The sequence below is a fragment of the Gymnogyps californianus genome, unplaced genomic scaffold (genome assembly GCF_018139145.2).
Source record: "Gymnogyps californianus isolate 813 unplaced genomic scaffold, ASM1813914v2 HiC_scaffold_99, whole genome shotgun sequence".
Lineage (NCBI taxonomy): Eukaryota > Metazoa > Chordata > Aves > Accipitriformes > Cathartidae > Gymnogyps > Gymnogyps californianus.
Window position 1 is genome coordinate 60,721 of NW_026114492.1, and position 13,379 is coordinate 74,099.

At 41.1% G+C, this 13,379-nt stretch overlaps 1 protein-coding gene across 1 annotated transcript; it reads right to left on the minus strand.

Moving 5' to 3' along the window:
- Positions 1-5,701: 5,701 nt before the first annotated feature.
- LOC127029298 (iron-sulfur cluster assembly 1 homolog, mitochondrial-like) lies at positions 5,702-12,131 on the minus strand. Its single transcript, XM_050914861.1, has 4 exons — positions 12,039-12,131; positions 11,006-11,059; positions 8,542-8,647; positions 5,702-6,183 (listed from the first exon to the last, which is right to left on the minus strand). Exons 1-4 carry the CDS (start codon positions 12,123-12,125, stop codon positions 6,035-6,037), a joined length of 396 nt encoding a protein of 131 aa, XP_050770818.1. The 5' UTR covers positions 12,126-12,131; the 3' UTR covers positions 5,702-6,034.
- Positions 12,132-13,379: the final 1,248 nt, after the last annotated feature.

Below are 13,379 nucleotides of genomic sequence, written 5' to 3' on the forward strand. Positions count from 1 at the left end.
AAGAAATTAAATTCCTAGGAGCTTGGTGGATAGCTGGAGCAGTTGTGGTACCCGACGACACTCTGTCGGCTATTGAGAAGGGACAGACTCCGGGCAATAAGACAGGATTACAGCAGCTGCTAGGTACTTTGGGCTACTGGAGGAAACATATACCGGGGTTCTCAGTGATTGCCCGCCCTCTACATGACTTGCTTCGAAAGAATAGGGAATGGGATTGGACTCTGCAATATACGGAAACCCTCAATATCCTGAAAGATGAGCTCAAGGCTTACTAGAGGCTAGGCCTGTTGCACCCACGAGATCCGTTAAGGGTGGAGTGGGGATTTGCCGCACATGCTTCATACTGTGGCGTGTTTCAAAAGGGACCGCAAGGACTGGCTAGACCTTTATTGTTAGACCTCTTCCACTTCATTTAAGGAGACCAAGCAATGGTACTCGGATTGGGAAAAGGGGGGGTCCTTTCCCTCACTAGAGTGATTAAAAAGAGGCTGAAAAGCTGCACACATTACAAGATGTTATAGTACAGGGCCCTTTTCCTCTCTTAAACTCAGTCCTCAATGGATCACCTCCTCCCGAGGGAGTAGCCCAAAAGGCCACAGTTTGGAAATGGTATGCATACTTAGAAGGGGTTAGCCAATTGCTCCCATTGAAAGAGGGCCCGGTCAAGGCCTCCAGACTACAACAGCCTGTAAACTCTGATTTGACCTTGTTGGGTCGGCCCTACAAAGTCTCTCCGATTGAAGAAGCACCTGAATTTGTGGCAGGCTCAGATATGCAGGGAGTGTGGCTCACCAATGCATCTTCCCATCGAGTGGGATCAAGGTGGCAATATAAAGCAGTAGCATTAGAAATTGGTACCAGGAAGACAGTCAAAGAAGAGGGTGAGGGTAGCGCACAAGTAGGAGAGTTATGGGCTCTTCTACTGGCCGTGGAGAGTGGTGCTACCGTCATTTATACCAACTCCTACGTGACCTTTAAGGGTGCTACGGAATGGCTATGTCACTGGGAATCTAGTAAATGGGAAATAGGTTGTACAAAGGTATGGAGGACAGACGACTGGCAACGTCTCCTGGCAATAGGGAGGTCCCGGCCTTTGAAAGTGGGATGGGTGAAGGGCCAAGCACAGGACAGAACCCCTGCTGCAAAATGGAACTAACAGGTGGACCACCTGGCCCAAATCAGGGCAGTCACCAGTGAGAAGGAAGATTGGGACCGATTAGCCGAATGGTTGCACATTAAGTGAGGCCGCTCAGGGAAAGCAAATCTTTATTATGAATGCTGATCTAGAGGTTGGCCAGTGCCTATGAAAACCTGTGAGGCAATCCTCATGGCTTGCCCACAATGTTGAATAAGGCTCAAGGTTGATCACCCAAATCAAGCCCCAGCCCAGCATATCAGACAAGGCAAGGCTTTTTGGAGCACCTGGCTGTTACGACCCAGACCGGACAGCCCAGAGGGTCGTAGAGGTTCTGGGATCCCCCCGGGCTAAATTAAGGTGAAGCGACACCAAACGATCACTTTGAATGCTTTATTTGAACAATCCAAACTGTGGAAGGCGTAATGGTGGGCAGCGTGGGTTGCAGCAAAACGTTCACAAGAAGAGAGAAAAGAGAGGAAGAAGGAAAAAAAAAGAAAGAGGGGGAAAAGAAAAGAGATAGTCACCACCCTTGGATCCCGCGGCATCGGCGACGAGCGCGGTAATCCTCTGGTGATGGGCGCGCACAATCTGGCTCTTTGCAATTGTGTCTTTTATAGTCTAAATCTCCGCCCCTGGTCACACCTCTCGAAGACTTATATGGGTTCATTCTAGACAGTTCTCAACATATATGGTAGTGTTCCAGAGGGTTCTTTATCTACTGAGCATGTGCGGCTTATTGGGGTGGTGGTCTTAGGGACTTTCCAGGAGCTGCAAGCCCCCTCCTCCAATAAGCTTTGTGTGACCCCTGGCCACATTGCCATGCAGGGTCTGCCAGAACACAGGACTGCGCACCCTCCGGCACGCCCCCTGTGTCCATGCCAACCAACTCCTCCCTGAAGTCCCTGGTTGCTATGCAGACCGTACCTTCGTTTGCTACAATGTTTGAGACATTGACAGGTGTTAGCTCTTTCAGTCCCTCACACTGGCAGATTGATCATGTTGGCCCTTTGAAATCGTCCCATGGGAAGAAATATATTTTGGTAGGAGTAGAGGTGGTATCAGGATTGTCTATGGCCATTAGCACAGCCACCAGAGATCAGACAGTGCAAGCTCTGCGAGAATGGTTTAGTATTTTACCTATTCCTGAATGTATTCAAAGTGACAATGGGTCGCATTTCACGGCCACAGTGGTGCAAGACTGGGCAAGAAGGGAAGGCATCAAATGGGTGTTTCACACACCATATTATCCTCAAGCTAATGGTATAGTTGAACGAACCAATGGTTTGATCAAAAGACATGCTGACTTCTTGCACCATAACTGGGACATACGGTTACCACAAGCGGTTTTTACTGTTAATAACCGATGGGGAAATTATGGAAGTCCAAAAATCCGAGCATTTTGTCCTACGGGACCATTAATGGGCAATGACCCCATACCAGACAATCAAAGGGACCAGTTCCCACTAAGGACGTACGTGGGCCAACCCATCATGGTGAAACTGCCCTCCATTGGCATTGTTCCTATGACCCTGGCAAAACCCAGAGGCTTATATGCCTGGGAAGCCCTAGACAGGAGCGGAAAGACTCACTATATCAGTGCCCGGTGGATAATCGGAGCAGCTGGTCTGCAGTCGGGGAATCTCCCCTTGGGTTGGGACACCACCCAAGGTAACTCCTGGAGGTTAAGCCCTCATCTTTTAGGTGAGTGATATGCGCATTTTGAGTTATCATTTCTAAAGCTTAAGAATTCTTAAGTCGGTTGTGTAGTATTAATTTCCCCAAGAGCCCCAAACTGTCAGATATAGCATTGGCTAAGGCTGATAGTTGTAGACCTAGTTCTAAAAGGCTGTATCGGTTTCGTACCGGAGTGATTCCTAGCCCAAATATTGATTCCATTCACCATCCAACTCGTGTTGAGGCTTCCTGCCATCCCTTCCATAAATCCCTTGGCCTACAATCCCACCACTTGTGTGGCATGGGTCCTTCTCAATAAATAGGACAGAGAGAAAGCATGGCTAACGTGCAGGTTAGTCCAGGGACAGTTGGATATAGTCGGGAATATAGGTGGCCGTCAGAACATGCCCACACTAAGTTAGGGGGTACAGAGACGGTGGATGTTTGACATGAACCTGGCATGGTAGTAAGGGGATGACAGTAGTCTTTCTTGCTACAATTCAGGACAGAAGGTCATGAGTAGCTAGTATTGCTACATAGACAGCCCTGTATTAGAGCTTCTTGAACAGGAGGATATAGCCATAGTAGTGGCATTTTTTCTATGTCTTCGCACCCAATTTCCACCTGGCAGTTCCAGAGCAGAGATTTCCCTGCCAAGAGTATTTTATCTTTTTCTCCGTACCAGCTAGGTTTATAGGTGTGTCTAGCCCACGTGCAATTGAGGGGGCAGTCAAATGAGTTTCAGTTACATGCGCTGAGGCATTCATTGTTATCCTGTTCAGGATGTTTGATGCACCATGAGGTGTTTAATGGCTTTGTGTATTGTAGGGAATGGTCATCAGTGTTCCATCGAGCACTATATTCAGTAGTCCCCCATGGAATTTCAGGGCATGATGTAGTACCATTCCAGCTCCACCCCATGGCCTCATGGGTATGTTGAAGAATATAATTACATCTGATGTTCCATACCGAGCTAGCATTTACCGCGCCTGGTGACCAACTATAGACAACATAAGTATAGCCTCCTCCCCCAACCTCTTTGAGCCTCCAGCTATAATTGTTAAATTGTTCCCATGTGAGCTCAAGGGCTAGCAATATATTGATGTCCTGCACAAAAACTGATAGAGGGTCTTCAGCTGACTTGGGGGTAGGTAGGCAAACTGTTACAGAAGTTAGGTTCATCATTCGGGCGAATCCCACCATCATTTTTGCTACCACATTGTCACTACAGTATAACAGTTGACTATTAAAGGAACAAGTGTTTTTCCATCACAAAGTGATGTAGTACATAATTAAAATTCAAGTATGTAATATTAAACTATACCTGTGGAAATTTTGACTTTCTACTCCTGTGCACTAAATGAAATATATCAAGAACGATTTTATTTTCATTTTTAGTCTTCCCTCTACATCTCTCCCTAAAGCATGGTCTACCTAGCTGCATTCCTATGTCTTCAGCATGTTAGTACTCCAAAGTTGTCATACCCACATCTACAAACAACTCTCTAGACCAGTGTGACCTCTGGATTTTCCAGCCTCAGTGTTCAGTTCCCTCCCATCTCAATGCCTTCCTGTCTGACTATAATGGCAGTGAGGCACTGGAACAGGTTGCCCAGAGAAGTTGTGGATGCCCCATCCCTGGAAGTGTTCAAGGCCAGGTTGAATGGGGCTTTGAGTAACCTGGTCTAATGGAAGGTGTCCCTACCTGTGGCAGGGGGGTTGAAACTAGATGATCTTTAAGGTCCCTTCCAACCCAAATCATTCTAGGATAATATCACGGTCCCTGTTGTCCACTACATTTCATTTCTACTCTTTTGAATGCCTGTCTAGGCAACTGATCTGAACAGTTAAGTTATCTTCAGACAATCAGGGAAACAGGGATATAAAAAGGATATTTCTATCATACTAGCTTTAGGGAAGGCCCATAGAGAGGTTTCCACTTCCACCTGAGCGGCAGTGGAAGAAGTGCTGAAGACTTATCAGCTCAAAAGAAGGACTGGCTTGCAGAACAACAACTCTGGTTACGAAAAAGTAAATTAGTTTAATTTCCAAAGAAAAAAATGGCCTCCTATAATCATAGGATTTTAATTATCAACTGTATTAAACTCTTTTTAAAAAATAGAAGCCTTTTAAAATTATAAATGGTTTTCCTGTTAGCAAGTTAATCTCATGAGAGAAGTTAAACGGAAGTTACCATAAGCTTTGTAAGTGGAAAAACCCTAGTACTGAGTCAACTTGCTAAATGGAGCAAGTTGTAACAAACGTTACTACAAATAGCTAATGAGAGTTACAAGATTCCTTCCTCTCTCTCAGAAAAAAAAACGTTCATAGCTTTTTGTGCACAGACAGCATATGAGAATATATACACATTCTGTGAACATCAGGAATCAGAATTTGAATGCAGTTTTACCAGTTTTGTGATTTAAGTCAGTCAAGACAAATAGAAACAACAGAAACACGAGAAGCCTGTATATATTCTGTTTTAATATTTCAGTGCCTGAATATATTTTGTTCTTGAAAACCACTTAGTAACTACAGCAGAGACTGTGCCTTCAACAAGGCAAGGAACAAGACTGAAGTTGGGTTAGCATATTTTGAACTATTGCTACTAGCAGTGCTATGGCAGCATACTGTTAAATTTGCACATGAACTGCTTTCTGGACTTCCCTAGATTTATGGGAAAATAAACCATCAGACAAGTCTATACATAAAAACATCAGAAACCTAATAAAACATTATTTATCTACATAATCATAGTGAACTTTGAAGCTGAGGAGTGTGTGTCTGTGTATATAAATATTTAAACACACACAAACATAGAAGTGTTTTGTTTTTTTTTTTTTCAACTCAAAGCAGAATAAATAGGCAATATTCTTGCAAATGGCTTTTAGATAGGGAAGTGTGAGTGGAGTGGACGAAGAAAATGGCAAAGGAAAAGAACAGTGAGATTTTATTTCCATGGTACATGAAAACACAGAAATGCTACAGCACTTAATGTTCTTACCTTCTGGGTCCCAATTAATCACAAATTGCAGTGTAAAAACATCAGTGCAGGGATTTAACACACAATTTAAATTTTCAAAATGAATTAACTTTATTTTCCTTAATGGCATCCACACTTTGCACAGCCTAAGAACCTGAAGAAAATGCATTTGCTTTTGAAAGCCACATATTCAGCAAGTGTTTTGTGGCTTTCCAAGTCAAAGAAATAGTCCTGAAGTTTCAAATGTTAAAGCTTTCTCCACAGCCACATGTTCCTTTGATGTTTGGATTATTGAAGACAAATTCACTGGACAGTTTGTCTTCCACATAGTCCATTTCAGTTCCTAGAAGTGTCAGCTGTGCTTTCTTCTCAATAAAGATTCTAATCCCTTAAAGACAACAAAGAAAAAAAATATTACATACAGCAAAACCATTCATCATTCACTTTGAAATGTTGTTCCAACCAGTGATAAAAGTGGAAGCTAAATACAAAAATCTGTCAATATAACTCATTTTCCCTAGCCTAAGATAGGGCTTTCCCCCCCCCCCAACTCTAGCTACAAAATTCTAGCAACAGTCTAGTGCTGGTATTTGTGTATACATGCACATTTATTTTCGTTCTGATTTAAAGTCATGATACCCAGAGTAATCAGTTGTAGAACTTGGGAATGAATCTCAGCTTTGATACTTCCTTTCCCATGCATTATAGTCAGTAACCCATTTACTACTGTTCTTAAAGCTTGTGCATCCAACAAGACGTAAAGGGAAAAAAAAAAAATCCCTAAAAAACTAACTGAAGAACCCTTCTCTCATAAGGAATGTCTTTTGCTCTGCCAAAATTATTAGATCTACATGAATTATTAGCAATATTGAATCCTATACCAAGGTAGATGTGTGAACTTTTGAAGATATCATAACCTTTAAGGACTAAGAATTAGTAGTTCATCTGCAGAACTAGAAAGATCTCCTTTTTCTAAAGTATGCAAAGTATCTACCAGCCTGGAAAGTTATTGAACTTTAAAACTGCAAGCATGGTATAAAGTGGTTAGTATAAATAGACTGCTTTAGTTGTCCATAGACTAGGAAATAATAAAAATAAAAGTTTAAAAATAGCATCAGTAGCAGCAACAAGAACTCATTAAGTTATAGGAGAGTGCTGGAAAGCTGTTTCATCATAGTAGAAGTTGAGATGAAACACTTTAGTAAAACAAATCAAGTCTGTGGGCAACTAAGTTGAACCTCCACATTTTTCTTGGTCAACCTGGACAGTAATACACATGGAAGGCTAAATCTAATGAAAGAGGACCTGAACCCTGAAGCAGAATCACAATTCTGTATTAAGCATCAGCACTTGCTAATTAAAAGCCAGGAGAATTGGGTTGGTATCCAAAGCCACCAGCTCACTGAGCAGAGTGCTATATAAAAGTCAGAGCCTTCAGTGGAAAGCTGTCTAGAAGCAATCAAAATAAAACAGAAGGCACACAGCCACAACTGAAACATCATCTGGCTTTGGAGATTAAGGCCTCTGTCATGATTGAGGGAAACTGCTTTCATCTCCCTTAAGAACCAAGCCAGGAACTGCCTTCTGAAAAATGTGTTTTCAGCCCTGTAAAGCCAGAGCAGCTCTGGGGTCAAGCAGAAGAGGCAACTCTAGGAGCCAGCTAAATCTGAAGTCAAGAAGCACCTGCAAAATTAGGTGGCAGTCCTGATCTCATCTACTCTATTTCAATTTAATAATTTGCTGACGTTCCAACTAATTTTTAAGACAAAAAAAAATTATGAATTGGTCACAGATATTTTCAAGGCAGCTGGAATTTGAGCTCTGCCAAGCAGCACAGCTTCTATAAGAAAGTAACTGCGATATCCTACTCTTATTCAAATCTCCTCCTTTGCCACCAGTTGAAAAGTAATCTTTCTGGATGCAAACACAGCACAGTTCAATAATGTATAAAAAAAATTTAGCAATTCTTAGAAGAACAGAAACCAAGACAAACATTAGTATGCCTTTCTAAAAATTCATGCTTGACAAAAATATCACTGAGAGAAGTTTCTATAAAAATTGGAAAGATATATGGAACTTTCAGTACTTTAACAATAGACCTATGATGGGACTACTCAATGAAATTATCAGACAGTAAGCCTAAACACCAACCTAAGAAAACAGTTTCAAACATAATGCTTAATTAAAATTATAGAATGCATTGTCACAAAACAATGTCAAGATCAAAAGCATAAAGACATTAAAAAAAAAGTCAATTATAAGGCTAGTTATAGAAGACAGTTGGGAAAACTCTTTGTAAATAAAACCTTTACTTTGTCAAGCCTTATTTTAGATATGTTAGTAAAGTATCCTTCTGTCCATGTCTTGTTCTGTATTCTCTCAGATATTTGCTATTGGCCACCTCCAAAGACAGGAATAAAGGGCTAGGACATTTATTCTGACCCAGTACAGAGACTTTTTTGTTGTTATCATGGGGAACTCCAACTTAACCCAACATGGGCATGAAATGAAGGTTGGATCAAGGATATTCCTTGTTTCCTCTACAAAGCTGCAGATTTTAACTAACTGATTACTTTTACATCTTCACAACAGAAACTAAGGTGACAACTCTTAGAACACTAGAACCTCTTACAATAACTTGTTACTTTGAAGTCCTAACCTGTCCCTTGGCAAACTTGTAATTAGGTTATTCTTCCCCCTCCCCCTCCCCCCCCCCCAGTTTTGCTTTACTGCATCAGAAACTCACCATCTTGAACTACTACTTCATCGGAGTCTCCTTTTGACTTTGTATATTCTAGTGTGTAAGAAAGTCCATTGCATCCTCTTGTACGAACACCTACTTTCACACCTACCTAAAATAAAACATTTATTTTTTTTTAAACCTATTTTTGAACACCAAAATAAAAAGTATGCAGAACAACAAAAAGCTGACATTTATTCTCCCTTGCCTCAAGGCCAGTGCTAAAACAGAAGTGAACTAGTTTAATGGATTAAAAGGTAACATTTTTCTCTTATAAAATTGACTACCAAGGTAAAATCAGACATCAGATGTTTGCTACTGTGGACCAAGCCCTAAAGCATGTTAAAAAAAAATAAAAATCAAAGTAATGAACTGTTGACACTCCTTGGTGCTTGATCTCATAAAAGTCAAACTTCAGAGACAGATGTTTTTGCAACTTCAAATGAAAGTTTATTCAGATGGTAATTCAGGCACTATTTTAAGATTGTTGACAATAACATAATTATGAAGTTGTGAGGCCAAGCCAAGGGCAGTTGCTAGATTTTTACGTAACTCCTATAATGACCATCAGGAATCTACTTCAATCCAAAGTTCTGAAAACACTACTTTAAGATCTTCATTATCCACATTAACATTCACACTTAAAACTTAATCCTCTCCTTTTTGCAAGTAAGTTTATTCATTTACTGTGTTAATCAATGTTAAAGCCCAGCCTAGTCAATACATTTGTGGATAATTTGCAATTATCCAACATGACCCTGTAAGTCGAACAGAGCATCTATGCAAGTAAAGAGCTGAGAAAAGGTTGTAAAGAGGTTGATACAAGTTGCTGAAAATTAACTAGAAAATTATTTGTGCACAAGGATCTTCCAAAAGTATCTGTACCACTTTCCACACACAAATGCTTCAGTACATAATTTGAAAAGTATAATAATCTATGTAACCAATGTTATGATTAAAAAGTATCAAAACGTATTGTTTTATGACAAGTGGAATCTCAGACAAACAGCACTCATTCTTTTCAGACTAAATATCCTCCTCTACAAGAAGGGCTAGAAATAATGGGTTGGAAAACATGAACACCATTTCATGAACACCATTTATAACAAGGGGGATGACTGATCAGCTAAGCTGTAGGCTTTGGGCTTCCTTAGGATGGTTTAAAACATTAGAATGAAGAGTCTAGTTAGTTGCAGATGTGCAGGAAGCAAAAGAAACAATGGATTTTATACAAAAGTTGAGGGAAATAATCTTCTTGAACTAGTACTTGCTGTAAAGAAGAAAATCTAATGCTTGCTTTTATAATGGTTAGAAAGCAAGACTGTGTGCTCTTCCCAAGAAGAAAAGATGACATTCTCAATCAGCTATTTGTTGAAATACTGATTATTTACAAAAAAAGACATTGTCTGGCAAATTTCATAAGAATTATACCTTTTCCAATGGGTATGAATCTAACATTATTATCTATTTCACAACCAGAATGCCTTCAAGAATTTAATAACATCTTAGTATTGTTGCCGTGAAAGGCTGAAATCAAAGACTCAATAGTCTAGGGACTATTAAGCAGGTATTCTTTATTGCAGCGCTGGACACACAGGGGATATCTCCTCCTATTGTGGGGGTGTCCGGTCAGGTTAATTGCATAGTTTATATGCAAGCTTATACATACATATTCATCAGATTTCCAGGAACTCATTATACATATTCACCAGATTTCCGGGAACTCATTATCATATGCAAATGTCTCTTGCGCATGTCTGTTTATGTCTCCGGGTGGTCGTCAGGGGTCTCTGGATGAAGGAGATACTCTTCCTCACTGTGTCTGCTGGCTGACCTCTGCTTTTGCGCATACTCAGTTCTGAGATCATGTATATCATGTCCTTCAAGGGTAGTCTGTTTTGGTTGAGGCGCTTGTTTTAAAATTTCTTTATCGTTATGGTTCTGCGTAACTATTTTCTCTAAGGTTGAACCGTCCTAGTGACATTATTTAGGAGCCTCTTATCTTAGAGCCTTCCTGACTTCCCCAAAACAGTAAAAATCCAATTTGGTCCAGCCACAACAATTCTAGTAAGTGGAAAATTCCACATTTACAGGCATCAGTATCAACAGCTGAAGATCTCTAGCCCTACCAGAAGTCACCACTATGCCATACTAGAATAGTTGATTAAAATACGGCTTAGAAATATTTTTCAAGCTTAAGATTACTTTTTTTTTCCCCCTTCAGTTTTACCCATCTCAAAAGTAACTGTATAGTGAAAGGTCATTACAGTCAATTATTTTCTGCATTTTACTTTATATAGAAATGAAGCTTGATAAACAAACTTATACAGTCCCATCCAAAAAAAGACACCAACATCTCCAAGTTTTTCAGTGTTTATTTCAAGCTGCTAGGTTAGCCAGAAATGCTTTGTAATAATCAGCAGTGCTAATACCTTAGTATAATCTGCAAGATAGCCCTGTTTGCACTTACATGCTCAGGTTTATCTTTAAGAAGCTGTTTTATCTTCTGAACAGCTGATGGGGTCTGAAAGACAAATATATGCATATGCTTGTATATAGTTTAAAAAAAAAAATTCAAGTATGCTACATGCTTTGTAATGCATGCAAGTCACACACTGCAAATAAAAAGTTTTTGTGCAATCAAATTTTGTCTTAGTTTACAGTTAAGTTTTGTCTCCTATCTGCAAAGTCCACCTACAGCACCAACCATCTGACACTGTCAACTAGCCTTTCTTCTACTTGAAACCAGTGCCTCAAGATACATACTGCAAAATTACTACAACTCAATTAAACAGTTCTGTTCTAGTCAAAATGTTGTCATATATGCATTACAGAAAAATCAGCCGGGCACAGAAATGTTTATTCCCTTCTCTTCCCATTAACTTATGAGGGGAACTATGACTTTACAGAAGATAAACTCATAGTTCATATAGATCTATCTAGTTGCTGCAGAAATGCAAGACTACATACACAAAATACACATGAAAGAGTTCCCCTTACATGCTTACAAGTTTCCAAGATATTGAGTAAGGTGAAGTTCTTATTACTAGCAGATTCAAACACACAAAGCAAACTTCTACTAGATTTACATTAGAATACCTTTTCTAATTAGCGCTATTAATGTTCAGTTGCTACAAGATCACTACAATACAGGAATTACCTGCCCAGACAAATGACTGAACTAGACATACTTAGTCTGCCCCCGTCAATGCAGAGGGCTGCACCTCCCTCTGGAGTAAGCCTTCCCAACTGTACGGCCTCTGCAATACTGCCACAACTAGTAAATGCACTTTCTCAATTAACACAGGGATACAGAGTCTCCTTGGGAACAACCTACTCGCCAGTTTCTGTACTGAATTTCCATTCTTCAGAATAAATATACTTCTTAGAGTGACTGTACAAAACCACCCCATGAAAGCGACCGCACCGGTCTTTCCCCCTTTTCCCACTGCCTGCCGGCCGTTAACAGGCAGGGTGAGGCCCACCACGCCTCCAGCACTGACCAGGGTGAGGGCAGCGCGAGCAGCCTGGATCTTCCTCTTACTCACGACCCGCACCGTAGCCCTCACGAGGGACGAAGCCATAACCATCTCAGCCCCTTCCTCTCCCATCTGCCATGGGCACAGCCGACATGACGCCACGACGCATAGCATACTCCCTACGCCCACCCCTATTGGGCAGCAGCCCATGATTGGCAACTAGCAACGGCCCTGCCTCCTTCCCCGGCCATTACCGAGGGGGAGCTGTGCCGTCTACTGTTATAACCCCGCTGCCAAGCGGCGTGTACGTGCTTTTTTATTTTAAACTCTTAGACGTTGTGCACCCAGGAAAGGAAGGGTGTTGCATGCAGGAGGGCTGTTCGCAGAGATAAGCAAACGGGTGGTGCTGAGACTTCACCAGGGGAGCGGGAGCAGGAGTAGGAAGCCCTTCCCTTCAGGCCTCCACTGGCAGTCCCGAGGGGAAGGCAGGGAGAGGGGAAAAAATAAAATCTCCCCTTTGATTTTTTCAGGAACAGCATCAGATACTAGTTTCTAACCCTATTCCACCCCCACCCCCCAGGCTCCCACTAAAATCGAATTAGTATATAATCCACCTCTCCATGTCTACAAAAAACATAGTAAAAAACCATAAAGATTTATTGATGATAACATAGAGAAACATTTTAAAGCAGCTTTGTTGTCCCAAAAATCAGGCTTCTTTCACCCGGTGTGCAAAAAAGCCGATTAACACACAGAGTCGAGATATTTGTTTATTTCATGTCTGCGCAGAGATGGGTGCTAGGTGGTAACTCCACAAAGCTAGCACACCCGGTTAACACACGGTAAAGCATTTTATACCTTTCAAGCAACACTTATCAGTATTTTTACAGTTTCGCTTAGTTACTCTCGTTCCTATTGGTTCTCGCAAGCCTCATCTCCACTTAAAGTCGCAGCGTCCTCCTTTTTTACTGCGCATGTTCTGTGAGGAAGGGGCTTCTGTTGGTAGGGGGCTCTCCCTACCTAAGGGCGGGTTTTCTAGTATGTGAATTAGGATAGTTCACTCGCAGTTCAAGTAGCTCTTTGATTGCCCCTGTGCTTATCTTGGTATTTCTTTACCCACTGACTTATGGTGTCATCTTGTTTCTCTTCTCAAGGTCATGCCTCGTTAACTAAGTAGCATCCTTTGTTTTTGTTTCTCGCCTATCTCCAACAGCTTGGCATAAGGCTATTCAATTTTAAACGTTGGCATCTCAGGCAAAATCTAAGCATAGAATAGTTTAGCTTTGGACAAATTATTTAAAGTATGCAAAACCAGGAAATGGTCACCTGTAGGACAGGGTAAAGTTGATGTATCACAGCTGGATA

Coding starts and splice junctions, on each gene's coding strand:
- LOC127029298 (XM_050914861.1), bottom strand. CDS start 12,125: ATGGTTATGGCTTCGTCCCTCGTGAGGGCTACGGTGCGGGTCGTGAGT. Junction 8,648..11,005: donor TTAAAGATAAACCTGAGCAT/GTAAGTGCAAAC, acceptor GTTTTATTTTAG/GTAGGTGTGAAAGTAGGTGT. Junction 6,184..8,541: donor TGAAGTAGTAGTTCAAGATG/GTGAGTTTCTGA, acceptor GTTGTCTTTAAG/GGATTAGAATCTTTATTGAG.